The sequence below is a fragment of the Tyto alba genome, unplaced genomic scaffold, assembly GCF_018691265.1.
Source record: "Tyto alba isolate M040663 unplaced genomic scaffold, T.alba_DEE_v4.0 Super-Scaffold_23, whole genome shotgun sequence".
Lineage (NCBI taxonomy): Eukaryota > Metazoa > Chordata > Aves > Strigiformes > Tytonidae > Tyto > Tyto alba.
This window is the reverse complement of record NW_024881297.1, coordinates 26462923-26482865: the sequence shown is the minus strand read 5'-3', so window position 1 is coordinate 26482865 and position 19943 is coordinate 26462923. Positions and strand designations below refer to the sequence as shown.

Here is a 19943-nt window from a genome sequence, read left to right as displayed (position 1 = left end):
TTTTTTTTTTTTTTTTGTGCAATCTTCCATCACACTTCTAAAAAATCTTTTCCATGTTGCAGTGTTTTTCAATATGAAAAAGTTTGGTTTTATGTGTTTCTACTATTTACAGCCCTTTAAAATAGGGAGGGATAGGCTCTTAGGACTACTAAAAGACCTGTCTGCATCTGGGATTGAGCCTGATTTATCTGGCAGCCAGAAGGGTTGGACTGTAGTCTCCAGAGCTAGCAAATCATTCCTTAGGGCTGGCATTGCTTCTTGGATGGACTGTGTTAGACATGTTAGTTGTTTGGAAATCTGCAAAGCAATTATTCTGACTCAGTGCAAAAGATGTGAGTTGAAATAACATATGGCAGAAATGCACAACTTCGCCTATTAATTTGCTGCTTGGCAAATTGCTTTCAATACTGACTACACAGGAGTTTGTAGTTGATGAATACTTTAAAACTTGTGTTTAAGTGCTCACAAAAAAAAATAATTGGGGTGTTCAACTGTTTAAAGCCCCAGCTATAGCAATCACTTGTTTGGGGAGAAGGAGGAAGATAGAATTCTTACGTCTTTTTGCAATTGTAAGTCTGCAAAATTGTATTGCCAAACTTTACAATACCCTCTTACAGTTTAGGCTGTAATTCCATTTTGCTCATATTAGAAAGAGTGTTCTTTCTTTAGCAAAATATGACGATAATAGTTTAAATTTCATTTGATCTTTTATAGTGCCACATTTCTACTACCTAGTAGGGGATCACTGATCTAGTATTGAGAGCCAAAAATGAGGTTCCATGATGATTTATTTGATAATAACTTTGAGAATTTGAGTTTTTACACTGCGATTTATCAATATTGCTCAAAATCTTGATAAAAAATGCAGTGAATTTGTGGGTTTGTTTGGGCTGGTGCTGTTTTGGTGGGTTGGTTGATTTGTTTGTTTTTTTAATTGGGCTGTCATTGCCAGGTGTTGCTTTTCGAGTGTTTGCCATTATTCTGCCAGAAATATTTTTGCAGGTCTCCTTTGCTGTATGTGCAGAAGGACCTAGGTGACTCTACAGTTTGATCATTTACACACATTTGCTGAAGGCCTTAAACCATATTTTTAGTTGTGTAAAATTACTTTGACAGTGTGAGATTCAGGAAACCTACGTTCTTCCCGTACAGAGCTAACAATATACTTAATTCTGAAAGATGGATGAGCTGGTAGTTAAATCTTAACTGATATGTTCCTGTCATTTCAATGTGGGTGAAATCATATTGAAGCGTAATGGGGTGCACTATGACTTTTTGCTTTATTATAACAAGGAAACTAGAGCTTTGCTTGTGATTAAGTAGCCTCAAGCAATGCAAAAGTTGTATCTAAGAGACTTCTGTTTTCTTCTCTAGCATTACAGTGCTGCTTACTGATACCTTAGCCTATTTATTTGCGTATAGGTTTAAAAGGGACATTTTTTTGAAAACTCTTTGTGACGAGCTTCATGTTTTACTTCATTTTGTTATTGAGGAATTATATTTTTGTACAGATAAAGATGTGGAAAACTTCTGTTTCTCATAAGTAAATCTGATCTTCTCTAGCTTCTGAAGCCTAGAAACATTGAATCTTTTAGAATTACATTGCCTGAGAAGGAGTATTTGGCTGTAAAAGTCATGATTGCATTTTACAATGTGTAACAGGTATAAAACCACCGAAATACCCAATGTTACTCGGTGGTGATAGGTAACTGCATGAAACTTACTGAATATAGCAGATTTCCAAAATGTCATAGCAATAGAATTACATCACTGCAAATTTCTAACTGTTACAGGCCATTGTCTCCCTAAGGACAAATTGAGAGCTGCTGCTGATCTTCTGTGCTTCAATTAGAGTGAGGCTGGGATATGATGAAGTCAAAACTAAGACTTGTTTTCAAAACTACTCAGTTGTAGCTCTCTTAAGGTTTTTTTTAATAGTTTAAATTTTTATAGTTTTGAAAGCTAAACCTTAAGTTTTTCTACCAAAAATGTGAAATCAAATCAGACATTGTAAATCTTATCCAAATATATTTACAGCATCAGGTCATAGAATATTTTATCCCAGGTTAGGTAAAACCTGTAAGAATTGATTGTTCAAGCATGAATCCCGATTCTCTGAGACAGGAGAAGATGGGACATGTTACAATTTCCTAGTTGGGCTGATTCTTTGGTTTAGCAAAAAATAACATAGTTCCACTCTTTTTTCTTTTTATTGATCTGCTAACTACTGTTCCTTACTTAGCAGAATAAAAAGGGGTGATGTGAGATTCTTAAATCTGATTCACTGTGTCCTGAGAGTTCATAGAAGTGCAAAACACAGGAAAGCAGAATCTGGCAAACAGCTGGCAGGTTCTGTTATATTTATGGGTTATTCTAAGATTGTCTGCCAGAAATGACCGTACTCAAAAAAGATGCTCAGAAAGGAAGCTTTGAACATGCTTCTTGCAGAAACAGTGATTGTTGATACTTTCTGTCTTTTACAGAAAGTAGACTACTTTGCTATACAAGCTGGCCATAATAAAGCATCTTGAGACATCTCACAGAAGAAGAAAAGCAGTTTAATTTGAGACCTTCTTGAGATTTAAGACCACAATCTTAGTAACAGAAAGTGCCATTAAATATTTTTTCTCTACTTGAAATGAATTAACTTTATTTAACATTGGACAAATTACTTCTGTTATGTCATTAACTTTTAGAATGAGTCTGATCCCACTGGTTCTGCTTCATAATGACAAACTTTTAATTTGAACAGAGCATCTCAATTGATAAGCAAACATGGTTTTTTGCAGCCTTTTATTTTCTCCTGTAGTGGCTTCTTGCCTGATCTTAGGTCTTGGTTGGTGGCTGTTCATGAACATGGCATTCTTTGTAAGGCACATGTTTATGCTGTCTGGGCCATCTTGTGATTACTTTCTGCTCTTTGCTAAAGGTCAGTAGGATTGGCTTTACTGTAGAAATAATTGATTTTTCCATAGCTCTCACAAAGCAAAGAGCAATGATGGGTCGGAGAAAAGCAGCTGTGCAATGAAGAACACTTCCTAGCTGTGGTGAGCTGTGAAAATTTAGTCTCTTACTGTGGAGGTGTTAGTGTTAGGAGAGGGACAGAGGAGGAGCAGGTAGTTGTGGTAATATTGTTGTTTTTTTTTTTTTTTTTTTTTTGCTGGAGGCTCAAAATATGCTCAGGGTGACCACCTGAAACACGCATGGCATTTGGTTGTGTTGCATTAAGGCCTGTGGGAAAGAATGAGAAGATGCCTGTCACCTAAGAGAGCAGCATAAAACTTTACTGAATTTAAAATGCTGAAGTAAAGCTGCATCAGTGTCATAGATGTACTTGATCCATACGTGGAGAATATGTTGAACTGTAGGCAGTAAGTGTTACTGAGTAGCCTGCAGATTAGATCTCGTTCAGTTAGTAGTCTTACTTTGTGTGTTGGCATTAAAGCATTGCAAGGAAAAGCTGAGAACTTGGAAGTACTGAGCTTTTTTTTAAACCTCCAGCTGGAAGAAGGAATGATTAGAGACAATTATTTTAGGTTTTGAGAATCAGTTGGCTTCCAATTTCTGGTTTTTTGGTTAAACGATTGCTTTTCCTATAGTGAAAAGTAATTGGTTCCATGTTCGGACTATGGATAGATTCCAAAAACAATTTTTAGAGTTTAAGTTTTAAATACTGTCATTAATTTTATGGGGGTTTTGGCTTTTTCTTGTTTCTAAAAGCACAGAATATTAATACGGAAGAGTAAGCTACAGTAAGATTTACATTTTTAGAATCTTCTTGGTGTGTTTACTTTCTGATCTGGATATATTCTGAGGTCAAGGCCAATGTTGATAAAGCAGTATTTGTAAAACATGTTGAAATTTTGGGCTAATTTGTACTATATGAGAAGTCTGGATTATTATGAAGAGTTCATTGCTTTGGGAACCACTCCACATGATGTGTTACTGAGGAATGAAGTAGAAAAATGACTGTTTTCTCCTGTGAGGGTACTGCAACTATGTAGAAGACAGTAGGAGACAGTGCTGTGTGTTTAAAAAAAGATAGACAACTGTTTCAGTCAGCAAGTAGAATGGTGAGAAATTATAAAACTTTTATGTGTTGATATGTAACTTCATTAATAACTGCACGACTTAAGTCTTTCATCCGAAGATTTAGTTTCACTATAGTGGAGCAGGTGGGTTTTGGAGCAGTTACGAATGTCTTGCAGGTAACCTCAGAGGTCTGAAATTAAACAGTTTCCCTTAGCTGAGCAACCAGATAACTTGAAGAGGTTACGCTTTTCAGAAGGTCTGAAAATAGCTTCTCCTTACTTGTTTTTCAGAACTACTATTTGTTTGAAGGGTAAGCAGCTTGTTAGGCATAATTGTACGAAGTGACTTTGCTTTCAGTTGACCTTTGGGACATTTTCTACAAAACAGATCAGAATGTATCTGAAATAAGATATGAATCTGTTTTTTAAGCTATATTATTCCTGGTTTTCTTTCCTGTTTTAGTCTGTGTATCACCAGTAGAAATTGGTTGGTTAAGGTTTTTTTTTATTTGTTTGTTTGTTTTTTGGTTTTTTTGTTTTTTTTTTTTTTTTTTTTTGGGGGGGGGGGGGTGGGGTGGGGAGTGGGGGGGTGCCAGGGTAATAGAGGGCAAAGAAAATAGGGAGAAGGTTAAAAGAAAATTCCAGAAAAATCATTGACGCTAACCTTTGATTGTTGCAGTGCTAATGTTTGAAATGTGTTTTATGTTTTATAATAAAGTTTGGCTCTTAAAACCAAAGCAAACAAACACACACACACACACAAAAACAGCAACAAAAAACAACCAACCAACCACAAACAAAACAACCCAAAAAAACCCCATACCCAAACCCCCACCCTTTTTAGATACAAGTTTTATCAGTGTGCTTTCTGGGGTCCTGTGCAGCAGTTCATTTCAGCCTGTTGGCTCTTTATATTAGTATCGGAAATACCTATTCCTTTGTGTTTTCGTTAAAATACTAGCTTTACAGAAATTTATTTGACAAGTGGGAAAATGTCTACCCATTGTAATCATATAACTTCATTTCCAGATCTTCAGGTCATTAGCCCACTTGGCTAAAACCTGTAAAATGTACCAATTCTATTCACTTCGAAGTTTTAGTAGCATTTCTGTTGTTGTTGGCAGTTTCCACTGTTAGTATTATGTTCCCCTGAGAGAATATGTAGCTTGCAAGAAATCTTACCGCTATGCAGACAGTAATACTCCAGGCTCCATATTACGCAGTGTTGTGCCATAATAGTTTTGTGTCTATTTCCATTTGATATCTACATCAGTAATTTATTGGAATCACTGCTTTCCTTTTTAAAACCCTCTGTTTTCAGACTGCACATGAAAACAAAATTATTTTCTTATTAGCAGAGATTAATTTTAATATTAAAATTACTTTGGTTGTCCAGGAAAGATGATTTTACTGCTCTTCTCTCCATGGAAGTTTCTTTCTTCTATTAGAAAAATGTGTTGTGGATGAGTGGAAGGTGTGATGGCAGTAACACTCTTGCATCTCTCTAAGCAAAACAGTGTGTGTAAACCAGACTTTGATTGTAGTGGTTTGCAAGTAGGGCAAGATGTTGGTTCATTCATCACTTTTGCAAGAGTAATATACCACATGCATCGCATGACTACTGTATCTCTCTGGCTTTGTGAATCTTACTTTGAGAACTTTTAATTACCCTATTCCTGATTCATTGTCTTTCACTTTTATTTTTTAATTTAAAAAGATATATAGCTGTAGAGAGTTGAGTTCTTTGTAATAGAAGATCAGATATCAAGTATAAGTTGATACTGAGAGTGCAGCAAAGGTGATGTTACAGTCGTGCTGATGCCAGTGTCATCTGTTCACCTTTCAGTTATTTCTAAAGTTGTTTTGTCTTCAGCACAGCTTTTGTTGCAAATCCCAGCAGAGAATATTTGCATGGTAAAAACAGATTTAGGTTATAGTGTCAGAATAATCTTGCAATAAAGTGGGAAGTTTTCTGCCAACTTGATATGGGAAAAGGCGATTTGGGGCTCTGATGAAGTTGAGAAGCCAATGCACGCATCTGGATTGCCATTTGCTTACCAATTCTTCCCTTTGTTGCCCTTGATGGGCAAATTCACAGGAATTGCATCACTGTTGCTTGTGAAGATCTGCAAGGCATGTTTTCTTCCCACCTATAATCAGTTTTCTTGATTTACAGGTGAGACAGCTGTTAGTACATATTCTTTCTTCATCTATGTACTGAGTGGGACAGTAAAAGCAGTATCTGCTGCAGAAGCGAGTGGCAGTAACTGAATTTCATCATTCTGTTGCTACTGTGAGCTTTTATGGTTAGGCACAAATGCTGCAGAGAAGGAAGTAGGCCAAATTTGGTAGCTTTCAAGAAATAAGGGCTGTACAGAAGTCATAGCTAGTTTCTGGAGCATTAGAGAAACCTAGTAAAAGGAGTTGAACATCTTAAAAGAAGGTTAGAGAACATTTATTTGTGCTCTTGCCTTTACTGGTCTTTTGTGTTTCCTGCTTCTTCAATTTGTTACCTGTGTGCCTGGCATTCTGTTTCAGCGGCAACAAAATAAGACAGTTGAAATCAGTGCTAAAATAACTCTGTGGAAACCTGCAGTAAAAGTTCTATTAATCAGAGATGAGTAAAAATGCTGGTGAATTTTGCTTAAAAGTAAAATAATGGCAAATTCTTAATTTGCACAACCAGAATGTATCAAGTACTCAGTATATTCCGAATAAATTTGTTAGAAAAGTTTGGAAATTTTCATGAGATGTTTCTGGTTTTTTAAGTCTCAATAAAATTCTGTGTACACTTAGTACATTTTTCAGCTAAAACCAGGATACAATGTTTTCCCGTTCAATCTTTTTGCTTTTATTTCCTTTTTTTTTTTTTTTTTTTTCCCAATTTGTTTAGAACTTTTTCTGAGAAAGTGGAATTTTTTCTGTTCCATGAAGGAAAAACATGTTTTCTGCAGCTGGGAAGAGAAGTAACTTTTCTTCCAAAATACTTGAAAGGAGCTGTCAAACATGAGATTCTGTTTTAACATTGCATTTTGTTTAGGCTGTGCATTAGGAAGTAGGAGCCCAGCTTGTTCACTTAGCAAATTTTCTTATTCAGCAACTGATTTTAGAACTGCTTCATGTGGTAAGGGATGGTAGTGGTTTTACATTAAGAAGGCATTAATTTTCAACTCTGTTGTTTGTCTAGGTTTTTAGCCCATTTCTTGGTAAAGATGGCAGCCAACAATGCAGTGCTGAACAGACTGGAGCAGAAGGGTGCAGAGGCCGATCAAGTTATTGAATACCTCAAGCAACAAGTTGCTCTGCTCAAGGAGAAAGCTAGTAAGGAATTATCTAATTTATGATAAACTGTTAACCAGATGGTTACCATTAAATACTCATAGGGAAAAATGAGAACATGGACGACTTCACTGGTGCTGTCAGCCTTTTAAGTGTGCTTGAAGTTCTCAAAGATAAAGCTTGTAATAGTAGCACCGCTTCACTGTCTTGTGGTTTGTGGGGTTTTTTTGAAGCTTCTCATTCTGAAATAGAAAAGGCATGAATGAGTTAGGATTAATGACAGAAATGGATTATGGAAATTTGATAGCACACAATTCCATGTTGGGGGAGAGAGGGTGTTGGGAGGAATGTGAGACTGTGCATTTTCCTGAATGTGTTTTTGCTTTTTCACCACTATGAGATTCTCTCAAGAGTGTCATACCTTCAACTTTGATACTTTGTACATATCAGTGTCAGTGAATTAAGGTGCTCCAGATTACAAACATGTTCAAACTTTTTCTAATTTTCTTGGATTTTTTTGTTGTGTGTCTGTTTAGGGGACTGAGAAGCTAGTATATCAAGAGGTAACTTGAGTACATGAGTATTGTAAAAAATGGGTATTTCAACAAAAAAGGGATTCTAAAATTTTTCTGATGATATACTTCTTGAAAGTTTTTGCTTTTTTGGTGTTTGGTTCACCATTTTTCACTTGTCTCTAAAAACAAAACCTCTCTTTGCCAAATGCTGAATGCTAATTATTGAAGCCTGGGGGTTTTTTTAACATCTTGTCAACTGTAGTCTTGCAGGCATCTCTCCGAGAAGAGAAGAAGCTCCGTGTGGAAAATGCTAAACTGAAGAAAGAAATTGAAGGGCTGAAGCAAGAACTGATTCAGGCAGAAATTCGAAATGGAGGTGGGAAAAAAAAGTCCGATCCTCATACAACAAATAATCTAGTTAGCAGAAAATATGATCAAAACTATCTTAATTCCTCTTGATTTCTTTCTGTATACAAATCTTTGCATTTCTTACAAATTCTGGATTTTCCTAGGTTCTATGCCTATGACAAGTTATTTAATTCCAGTGTTTTAGTAAGCTGCAAGACTATGCCAAATCTTATTCAGATATGGAACTGTTCTTTCAGTTTTTTTACACAGTGCCTTTTGTAATAAGCCCCCAATTTGACTGATGACAATGCCTCCTTATAATATCTTAGAACTTGCTGAATGTCTTAACACTTCTGATACTCGGAGTATTTAATCTAGCATGACTGAAAACTCAATAGAAAATTAAGCCATAGTTCAAAGTACAGATGGGCATTGACTTACTAGAGAATCTGTGGTAATGTAAAATTAGAAACAATGCATTTAGAATTTTTGATTCCATGCTTTAGTAACACCGGCCTTTTGTTGCAATGTTTTTTCTTCTTTGTGTTCCTCTGTGTAGCTCAGTTCAGCTTGTGCCATCATTATATAATCTATGTTAAAATAGAAAGGAGAAATAAACAGAACTGGAGTGTTTCAGATCCTTCTTTAAAATTATTTGCAAAGAAAGCTTCTTCTGCCCTCAGCAGCTATTACTAGTTTTACCCATGCTGTCAGTATTGTGAAGTGGGTGAGATGGTACCCAGTGTAGCTGGCTGCTAGCATTCAGCCGTACTGAATGTTTTACTGGTAAAATAGCACATTCGATCTTCAAGAAGACTAGCGTTTTATAAATGCAGGCAATTCTTTTTCTTCTTTTGGCATGAATAAAACCCTTTCATGTACTAAACCAAACCATTAGTTTATATTTCTCCATTGTCTGTTTGTCTGCAGCAATTCTTGACAGGTATAGGATATGTCACAGAATCTCTGTTTTGCTTGAGTCAGAAGTCTCAAGGTATATGATTTTTTTTTTTTCCAAGATGGGAAAGGACTACAAAATTAACATTTAGCTAGACATACATCTTCCTTTATTTAGCCATTTTATCTAAAAGGTAGTAGGACTAACTTCAGGTCTTTTTTTCTGAAGTAAATTAGAGTTTGTTAGCTTTGACAGTATTAAGTAGTTGAGCACAGAAATTAGATGGACACAGAATATCAAAAATATCACTTCAGATATTTTTTTCAAAAATGTGAGAAACAGAAAGTCTTTCCGCAACTAGCAAGCAAAACAGCAAGCAAGTGGTTGTTGGTACAACAAATCTGGGATTCAAATGATTTTTGAAAATTCTTTATAAGAACATAATTTGTGCAATTTTTTTAGTGTTGAAGAGAGCACAGTGCAGTTCTTAAGGAAAATTTAATAAATATCTGAAGTGTGAAAAGAAGCACGTATGCAGAATGGAGAACTGTGTAATAGTGACAACTAGAAGGATTTGTCAAATAGTAATTAATGATAGAACAGCTCAGATTAAAAGGGAGCTTGAAAGATCATCTGGTCTAACCTTTCTTGGGAAAGGGAGCCTAGATGATATTGTCTAGCATGCTGATGATGCTTACCCAGTACAATGATTTGGTAAAAAGCTTTATTGAGAATCTTGGAGAGCAGAATGTAGAAGGGAGGTGATCTTCCTGCTTTCATCTGGTAAGATTGTTGGTGAGATGGTGTCCAGAATTCTGTATCAGCAATTTAAAAAGAAATATGAAGGAAATCTGCAGAATTTAGGGAAGTGAGGAATCAACAGATCATTTTAGGGCTGCAGGTAATTTCTTAGAATGTGATTATTCAGGCTCAGTTTCTTTAGTTAATCAGAAAAAAAGAGTTGAGGAATGATCTGCTTACAACATGAAAATGATTTTATGCCTATCAAATTATAGAATAGTCTCCAGTATGGCAGTAGCTGGTAGCTAGAAACTGAAACTCCACAAACACAAATGAGAATTAAGGAGTTAATGGCAAAGATAACTAGATCTTCAAATAAACTACAAAAGGAGGTGATGTTTACTTACATGTTTTCTTGTATTTAAAACTTTTTTCCATTTAAAAATTGTATAGTCAAATGCATTGCTCTTAACTGATCAGAATAATCATATATAGAGTCTGAAGTGTGTTTTGTAATGTTGTGCTTCAATACTCAGCAGTTGTAAACAACCTAAACCAGTTATTTTAAGCAAAATGTTCAGTTCTCTCTACTTTTTAATTTATATTGGAAACTTAAAATGTCATTGTATTTAAAGTTCTGGTACCCCTTTTAACTTCTGTGCTTTTAATTTTAGTAAAACAGATTGCTGTTCCTCCTGGTACAACCGTTCCTACAGCTTCATTTTCAGATGATATTTCACAACCTACAGAAGTCACATCATCTCCTGGTTCCAAAGATCAAATTAAAGGTGAAGATGAAGAAAAGAAAAAGAAGGAAAAAGTAGAAAAAAGAGGTACTTCAGTTTTCTTAGCAGTGATAGACAGTTAAGACACTTAATTTATGCAAGTGCTTTTACATCAACGTGGGCACAGAAACAAACAGTTCATACAGCCTCAGTAGGAAGAGTCATGTGCTAACACTTAAAATCTTAGAAGTACTTGAAGCTAATGAAGGCCATCAAGTAAACTACAGATTCTTACTTAAATAGGATATATGCAAATTTTCTTTTAATGTGAGTGAAGTCCGTTATTTAAAAAAAAAAAAAAACAAAACAAAAACAAAAAACCAAAACCAGCAAACAAACAGCAACAAAAAACCCAAGCCCCCACCCAACCAAACCCCCAAAACCTGGCAACAAAAAAGCAAAACCAAAATACACACACACAGAGGAGGAAAAAAAAAAAAAAGCTGGATGGGTTGTCAAAGGAGTACGACACGAAGTTTAGAGACATTTTTGGCAGACTGACTGGCTTTCTGTTCTGAGGCATAGATTTTTTTTTTTTTCTTTAATCCTGCAGTGCAAGCAAAAAGCAAAGACCAGCTCAGCAAAATAGCTTGCAAGCAATAGTAGCATAGCATAATACTAAAGGAAGAGTGCTTAATTGCAGTTTTCTGCATCCTCGATGTGCTTTTTTTTTCCCCTGAAAATTCTTATGGATAGTGAAGCTCCATCAGAATTGATCAGATAGACCCATGTCAACACCGGTGAAATTGTGTGACTAAGAGGAAGTACTGGGTAAAGGATATAGGCAGATAGCACAATCTGGTTTTGGCAACAGGGCGGAAATGTAGGAGACGGATATGTAGGTTTCTTAACACTTTTCCTCCTGTTTTTCTTTTCTAGCTGTCTGAATTGACTTCTGTTTAACTAAACCCTCTTAATAGAAGAAAGGATGTGTCTGTTACACTTGCACAAAAGTACAGGTGTTTGTTTTTTAATTTATGTTTTATAATCATTCTCTTATTTAAATTATTATTACTTTGATATGAATTTATTTGTACAGCTTTTCAGAGTTTGAATATTATGCTGATAGGGCACTGTATCTCCTTGTTTTTTTTTTCTGGTGGGCTGTATGCAGGCTTAAAAGCTTCAGATTTTTTGATGTACTGCAGCCTTTGACACATCAGTATTCCACAGAGCTGTAAATGTAAAAGCAGAGGTCACATGTCATATCAAAATTAACTGTTTTCTTCAATTATTCAGTGGCTACAGAGCAAGTATTCAGCTGGTAAGGATAAATAAAACTTTCTTGTATTATATTTCCCTTTGTCCTATATAAGTAACTTAAATTTTGAAAGCCATCTATTTGACTTCTTCCAGTGACTGTATTTGGAAGAAGGTGAAGTATAGCATGAACATTAAGTAGAAGCCCTGAACAGGCTATTTCTGTAGAGTGCAGCATCCATTGTAGGCATAGCATTTAACAATCAAAGTAACCAATACGTAAAATCTGTTTTTTAGTCTTGAAATTGATGACATTATGGAATACCTCAAATCACTTTGTTTTCTGTCACATATTGCATCTGTTTTCCTTTCTGGTTATTCCCATATTCTCTGTTCCAGTTCTTGCAAACTTCATTGGTGAGGCTTCTCTGGCTATGGATTCTGGGCTGACTCCGACACTAGCCGGAGGAATGCAGTTCTTTCCTTAGCTTGTGGCATTGAAATGGATGTTTTCTGTGCATCTGTATATATGCTGTGTATAGACGTGCTTTGCTGTGTTCTCTCTTTCCCTATTTGGTGACAGACCTCGTTTCTCTGAAGTGAAATGAATAGGGTGGTAGAAGCTGATTTTTTTTTGGCTTCAGACTATTGCAGAGAAATGTCATTAAGTGGAGAACAGTGTGGAATGATACCAAGGATCAAGCTGGCAGTTCTTTGATATGATATTAGATATTAAATATTAACTATTTTTATGGTATTTTTTCAGTTTCTCTTGAATTACTGTGTTTTTGACTAATCTGTTTACAAATAGATTAATAAAACTCAGTCATAAACACTAGAGCTTTTTATTAATCATATATGGACTGAAATATTTTTGAAGAGCTGGTGCTTATGTTAAAAAAATTCTGCCCTTTTGAGTGTACTATTTAATTTCAACCCTGTACTAGAGCTATGGTAAATTAATCAAATTGCGTGCTGTGACCACTTTTCCTTTTTTGCTCCCTAAAGAAGGGAGTTAGCTTACGTATTAATGTAAGCTAATCTTGGATGAAAGAATAACAAAATATGCTTGTTTTAAGTTAAGCACTGCTTAGACATTTCTTAATCCCCCAGAGATTATAGTTGTTGAACAAATCTTGAATGTCTTTTAAACAAGATAATCTTAAATACAAACTCGATGTACATTGCTCATCTCGAAAGGAATATCTAAACAAGCAGCTGGGAATGGGGAGTGTTGCTTCGCTGCTGTTTTATACTCTACAGTATGTTTGGCTGATGACAAGCCCTTGCATTGCCATGGGATAAAGACTCTGCATCAGTTGAACCTCATAAGCAGTATATTTGGGAAGTGAGGAACGTTAGCTAAGGTCATCTTGAAGGGTTACTTTACAACCGTAACAGTACAGTTGCAGTGACTTAGTCCACAGTCAGGAGCTGTTATTAAGCACTCTCCAATGACTTGTGATAGTCTAGTTTCCCTTTGCTGGTGAAACACCGTGGCAAGACTCTCTGGTAATTGCTAATTATTAAAACAGTGCTACCAGGCTTACTGGTGTGACCTTCGCATAGTGTGTTTGTCACTTACATACGTGTTAGCTACACTTAAAGTTCAGGATGACTTCACTTTACAGACAAGAAAATACCTCTGTCCTAAGGTGGTAATTACTTGCAATAACAGTCTATAAATTGGAGTCTGTATGATGATTCTCCTCTGGAAACTAGTGATAGAAGTGCTAACTCTTTATTCTTCATTTGTGTTTCACAGTGCTTTTAAACTTATTTCAGAGATTACAGATTGCTTCCCCTTGCAGTAGCCACATATATTATTTATGCTTTTTTAAAAGTTTATTTCATGAACTGAACTGTTTTTAATAGGTGAAAAGAAGGAGAAGAAACAGCAGCCAGCTGCTGGAAGTAGTGATGCAAAACCTGTAGATGTTTCTCGTCTGGATCTTCGTGTTGGCTGCATTCTTACTGCTGAAAAACATCCGGATGCAGATTCTCTGTACGTTGAAGAAGTGGATGTCGGTGAAGGAAGCCCAAGGACTGTTGTCAGTGGTTTAGTGAAACATGTTCCTCTGGATCAGGTATCAACAAAATTATTTGCTGATTAGCTTTTACTTCTCTAAAGTATCTTAAGACCTTCATCTGTTTATAGGATGTGTTTTCATTCTGGTAAAATATTTTTACAGTCATGAAGACAAAAATAAAATGCAAATGGAAGTAACGCTTAACACCACGTGCCAGAAAATGGAGAAGTACCCTTACCCCAAACCAGTTCGTTTCTGCTTGCAGTGCTTCTATCCTGGGATCTTTTTCTGATTCCTCTCTCATGTCATTGGCACACAGTGGACTCCTAAACCAAACAGATGTGATTCTCCCTTTAGGTTTCCTTGTATATAGTAGAGAACCCATAATGACTTATTTGATATCATCCAAACTTTTGAAACCTTTGCCTTCTAACTCTCTTTATAGCCCATTGAAGTGTTTGGCACGGAGTAAAGCAAAGAGCATGTAAATTTAACTTAGCTGGCAGTGAGTGGCTTAAACAACAGTGGAATACAAAATGCGTGGTTTTACTTTAGTGTCTGGAATAGTCTGCTTCTATGCTTTTTTTTTAGTTGATACACTTCTCTGTTTGACATGCATGGTTTATGTGTGTCTTGGGAACCATCTAAGACTTCAAGATTGCACTTTTCTTTCATACCTCTTCTAGAGGGTGAGTGGAAGGGAGGAATTGATTGAACGCTGCTTCCAAATTCAAATGCAAGTTTGGCAATTAAAGCAGTGTTGGATAGAGCAACTGCAAAACGGGCCATGAAGGAACTGATCTTAGTGTGAAAAAGCTACGTTTTCTCAAATGCCTTTTCAATCCCTATTCACACCCTATCCCCATGGTAAGATTGCAAGTGTAGGAGGCAATTAAAATTGATTGTTGTTTTTATGATACAGAAAGCTATTGACTGAATACAAGAACTATTCTGCACTGACCACTCGATAGCATTCAATTACTGGATTTGCAGTGGGCAAAAATTCATGTTGCTCATTTTCAGCAGTCAACTGTCAAGAAAGCATGTAGAAAAAACATCTTAAAAGACTTTCTAAATAAACTTATGAACATGAAGTGTTTAGAATGCAGCAGCAGTGACAGTTTTTTCTCTTTAACCTGCTTTCTGTCTGGAGAAAATAATCCAAAGTACTCATTAACAGAGAATTAGGGGTTCATTCTTGCACATTCTTTGGGAACAGTTAGTTTATGTGTCTGGTTTTGGTTTTGGCAAGTCTATCAGACAGTAAATTCTTAGGGGCAAGCTTTCATCTTTTTGTGTTTTTTGAAGTGTTCAAAAACGTGAAGGCCTGGCATGTGACTGCTGCCATATATTTAAATAAAAATATATACATCAGATCAAGTACTATAGACATAATTCACAAAAAATTCAGCTGTTTGTGATTGCAGTGTTTGATGTGGTAATTCAGCAGTGTTTGAGGCTGTAGTATTTGTATCATCTGATTTTATTTTTTGTGAGGAAGCACGATGTGTATCTTCATTAACATTTCATTATGCAGTGCAAGTTATTTATGTGTGTGAAAACTTCTTGCATGACCACTTTATATGTGGCACATGATGTTTTTGTGCACCACTGATGGACACAAGTCAGAAGTTGCACGCTCAGGTATCACGTATAGAAACACACATGTGTCATCAGTAACAGGGATATGGAACTGAAGCACGAGGTGGACCACGCCAATGCTGAGCCCTCAGCAGCGGCTGGGGACCATTGGAGAACTTTCTGAAATGCCAGCAGGAATCGACAGCTTTTCTGCCACTGCATTTGGCTTTTTGAAGTGGGTCTCTGAGTACTCCTAGCATCAATACTTGTCTCAGGCAATCTTTCTCGAAATTCAGATAATTCTCAAGTGTCACATTTTGCCTCCTGAGATCCCCTTTAGCTTAATTGATCCTCATGTCAGTGATCAGAAGTGAAGGACAAGAATGCAGGGCATGTATCTTAAAGCTAGCAAGAAAAGAGGCCACCATCAGCCTCCAGAAACACTACCTTACAACCATTCCTTGTGAGAGGACACGTTACAGCTGTATCTGTTATGAACTGTATAGTGTTACTTTTGTAGGAGAAACTCTTTCTTTCTGCTTAGATGGCTTAATATTTTTTTCTTTCTAGATCACTGTTTAAGGGCTAGTATTGTCCACCCAGGAATTAGCAAATGGTACTCGAATCTGTATTTCTTTTTCTTAGCTAGAATGGTAATTATATTTTTTTATACATGCTCTTGATGTTCTAATTTTTTTGCCTAGTCTGCAGGGAAACCATGTTTCTTTAAATCGTAAAGAACAGCGACTACAGCATGACTGTAAACTTATTGACGCGACACATTCTCTGTAATATAAGGCACTTTTCTTAAAGCAAACTATTTTTTTCCTCTGCTTTTGTAACATTAAGCTCCAAGGCTATATTAAATGCTACTCTGCTTCTTTTCCCATATGAAACAAATAGAAATATCCATGTAACCAAGTTTATGACTTGTCAGTTATGTTTGCTGACAAACTTAAAGTCCAGCCAAGCGTGTAATAAATTGAGGAGGGCTTTTTGTTGCTGTTGGCATTGCAACTCACTCTGGTTTTAAAGGAGTCAGTGGGTTGGTTTTAACTCATAGTCATTAGCCATTGCAGTCTGTCACGGTATCTGATTTTGAGATATAGATGGACAGTTAGTTGATAATCAGTCATACAGGCAACTTCAGGGATTACCTAAGAAAAAAAGTAATTTAACACTTGTGCTTCAAGGATAAGGTAATTTTTCTTTTGTATGGTAAACTAGAGGATTAACTTTTCCTTGTTTTAGGTTCTTTGCTTTATTTCTATACACCATCCCACCGGCTTCATTCTACCAGCATGCCAGGAAAACGCATTGTTTTATTCAGAATCTGAAGTAGCTGTGTGTTCAACCATAGAAACTGTAGCATCTAACATTTTTGTTGAAACTAAATTGGTTTCTCACTGGTTGAGTTCTCAGTTTTGAAGTTCCTAGGTTTCAGAAACAGAAGGATTGACTCTTTGTAAGGCCAGCAGAGATTGTTACTGTTTCAAGGAGATAATATTTGAGTTTCCTTTGCTTATTCTCAGCTCATTAATGTATCAGACACCTCCTGAGATGCTGAAGCCTTATCATTCCCTGTAGACAGAGAATTGCTTTTGTTTGTGTCCTTTTAAGTGTAGAGATTAGCCCTATTGTTCTTAATCAGAATTTGCTTTACTGGATAATAGCACATATTCAGAAGCAAACATTTACTTACTCTCTACCAGTGTTACCTTCAGCTGCTTTTCAGTAACACCCTGTATTTCTGGTAGAACTTTTCATGTAGTGGGAAAGTGAGTCAGGTTTCTCCCCCTGCTTTCCACCCCCACCCCTTCTTTTTTTATTGTTTTGTTTAATTTCTGCAAAATCTTGTTTGTTTGTCAGGAAACTTGCCAGTTTATTTCTACAGTTACTTTTGAAAAACTTTATTGTTTCTTTTGTTCCTCTAACTTGTGGGGTTAGAGTGGCCATGAGTAGAATCACTTGATCTGACTCTTTGTAGCTGGCACATTTCAGAGTTTTATTTATCATTTACTGTAAAAAGTACTCCTAAGAGCAGTGCAGATAGAATGATACCTGAACATCATATTCTTTGATGGTTTGTAAAGAGTGGTTTTTTTTGCTCTTTGTATGCACAGACAGGTTTACTGTTGTAATTGAAGCCCTGTTTTATGGAAACATTACAGTAAGTTCCTTCTATAAAAAGTAGCACAACCACTTTAAAAAAAAAAAAAAACAAACCTAAAAACTTTTGCATTGTTAGGAAGCACTTATTTAGGTCTAGTTTCTTTTTATCTCTATACTTAGGGAATTGTCCTTTATCTGAAGATGGTTTAAAAATTGAGCCATTTTTAATAGAAAGGAAAAAAACCCCACCCTTGAAATAGTAATGATCTGGTTTTGTCTGACTGTCTTGGGGTGGGTTTTTCTTGTTTTACGATAGTACTTATTTAACTTGTGGGTTTTCTTACCACTTACTTGTGAAATCAATGCCCATGTCTTACTATTAGAGCAGTTTTTCAAAAGCATTTAAAGATGCTTCCCAGTAAAAGTGATGAGATAAAGGGTATATTTGAAAAGCTGATAAATACTTCTTAACTTTTTAATAGTAATCAACTTCTTGTACAGAAATCTCATGCAGCATATATAAAAGTTTGGGCCACTGTGAGTGGGGAGAAAAGAATGATGTGATGCTAGTTTGGTTTTCTTTCCTGTTAGTTTGATGGTGATCTTAATTTCTGTATTAATTATAGTCTGGTTTTGTCATTTGTATAATTTGTAATAAAAGTACAATGCTCTGAAGTTAGTCAAAACTGAAGTTGATTGCCAATTGCAGAAATCTTATTTCTTTTATTCTTATATCCATTTGCTAATTGTTATTCAGTGCTAGATAATATCTACCACTTGCATTTTAGAATCACTGACATCTTACAGCCGTTCCTTGTGTTTTGGGTGATTTATATATAATAAATAACATAACAATAACCTAAGAACATTTCAGTCAGTGGGCTGCCTTGATACTTATGCGAGATCAACTTTTCATAACAACTGCTTCATTTTGGAGATTTATATTTTTGCTTTTTAAAATGTTCTACTTGGAAAATATGCAGTATTCAGAAAACTTGATCATATATGTTTTATTAAATATTAATCCTGCAGCTTTGTTTAAAGTTTATATTGTAATGCACAAAGACTTAAATTTAGAAATATGGATTTATATATGTGCACTAGGAGTATGGTAATTAAGTCTTCCTTATTTTCTGTCTGTATCTGAAGAATATTCTGGGGGCTTTATTCAGTTTGAAAGTGTGGTTTGTTTTCTAGGCTGAAGTGTGGCAGTTTCCCCTAACAAAGTATGTTTACTCTGGCTTACTATTATAATTTTCATTAAAACAAAACAAAGGAAGAAACCTAGTTCTGCAGTTTGTCTCTAACAAATTACAGTGCACAAGATATAGAGCCATTTTCAGTGGTTAAAAAAAATTCGAAGCATTTGGGTTAAATAAGGTAAAACTTGAATTTTAAGTGAGCTAATTCTGTAAAACACCTCTATTCTTCCAGTTCACAGTTTGAAATTTTTATCTATGAGCTACCCTGATTTGTAGAGTGTTTTGTTATTGTTATTAAAATGAAATTGTTTGTTTAATAGTGCTATGTTGAAAGTAGACTCAGGTGGTGATCTAGAATAAGTAAAGATGAAATGCAGGTGAAATTCGTCTCCTGGTTTTTGGAATTCTGGGTTGCATATTTTGTATTTCCATAAGTGTGTCACAGTTTAGCATTTACTCCGTTATTCACTGGCCAGCTCTTAAGTAGTTTAAAAATTAATTATTTTTTACTGGTATGCAGGCATTGGAATTGTGCATCTGTTGCTGTATGCTCCTCTGTTCAATGTTAAGGTGTCTTCATTTAATTCTTATGCAATAAAGAAATAGAGTCCCCAAAAGCATGTGGCGTTTAAGTACTCGTATCCTTCTTTTTTTTTTTCTCTCCCAAGATGCAGAATCGGATGGCAATACTACTCTGTAACTTGAAGCCTGCAAAGATGAGAGGAGTAGTATCTCAAGCAATGGTGATGTGTGCCAGCTCCCCAGAAAAAGTGGAAATTCTCGCTCCCCCACCTGGGGCAGTACCTGGGGATAGAATCACTTTTGAAGGGTTTCCTGGTAAGTAGCTATTTGGGAAATTGGAGGAAATGAGTTTGCCAAGGTCACCTCAGTGTTGTAGCAGATAAAACCGTATTTTGAAGTTGGTTGCGTTTTTTTGTTGAAATTTTATGATTTAGTTATATTCCAACTTTTTTATTGTTGTTGGCATGCTAAGATATGTAAATTAAGGATTGAAAAGATGTAACAAGCTGAGAAAAATTGGAAAATACAAGGAAATAACTGTAACTCCAAAAAGTTATGTAGTAATTTAATATAAAATTACCTTTTTTAAGTCTTGATATGTATATCTGCTTTTGAAATGTATGGACAAATGTATTTGCAATTTGCAAGATACAGTAAGCAAATGTAAAGCAACTTTCCGAGCGTCTTGGTGTAAGGGAT

General features: G+C 35.7%; 1 protein-coding gene across 5 annotated transcripts in view; it reads left to right on the top strand.

Annotated features, from left to right (window-relative positions):
- AIMP1 (aminoacyl tRNA synthetase complex interacting multifunctional protein 1) overlaps positions 1–19943 on the top strand; it is a 38741-nt gene that overhangs the window by 12434 nt on the left and 6364 nt on the right. For 4 of the 5 annotated variants that reach the window (XM_042796252.1, XM_042796253.1, XM_042796256.1 and 1 more), the window contains 5 exons: positions 7219–7352; positions 8088–8201; positions 10487–10645; positions 13673–13884; positions 19391–19559. In XM_042796252.1, the coding sequence (XP_042652186.1) occupies positions 7219–7352; positions 8088–8201; positions 10487–10645; positions 13673–13884; positions 19391–19559 (788 nt within the window). Of the gene's footprint in view, positions 1–6129; positions 6208–7218; positions 7353–8087; positions 8202–10486; positions 10646–13672; positions 13885–19390; positions 19560–19943 lie in introns of all 5 variants that reach the window. The other variant, XM_042796254.1, reaches the window with a different exon arrangement.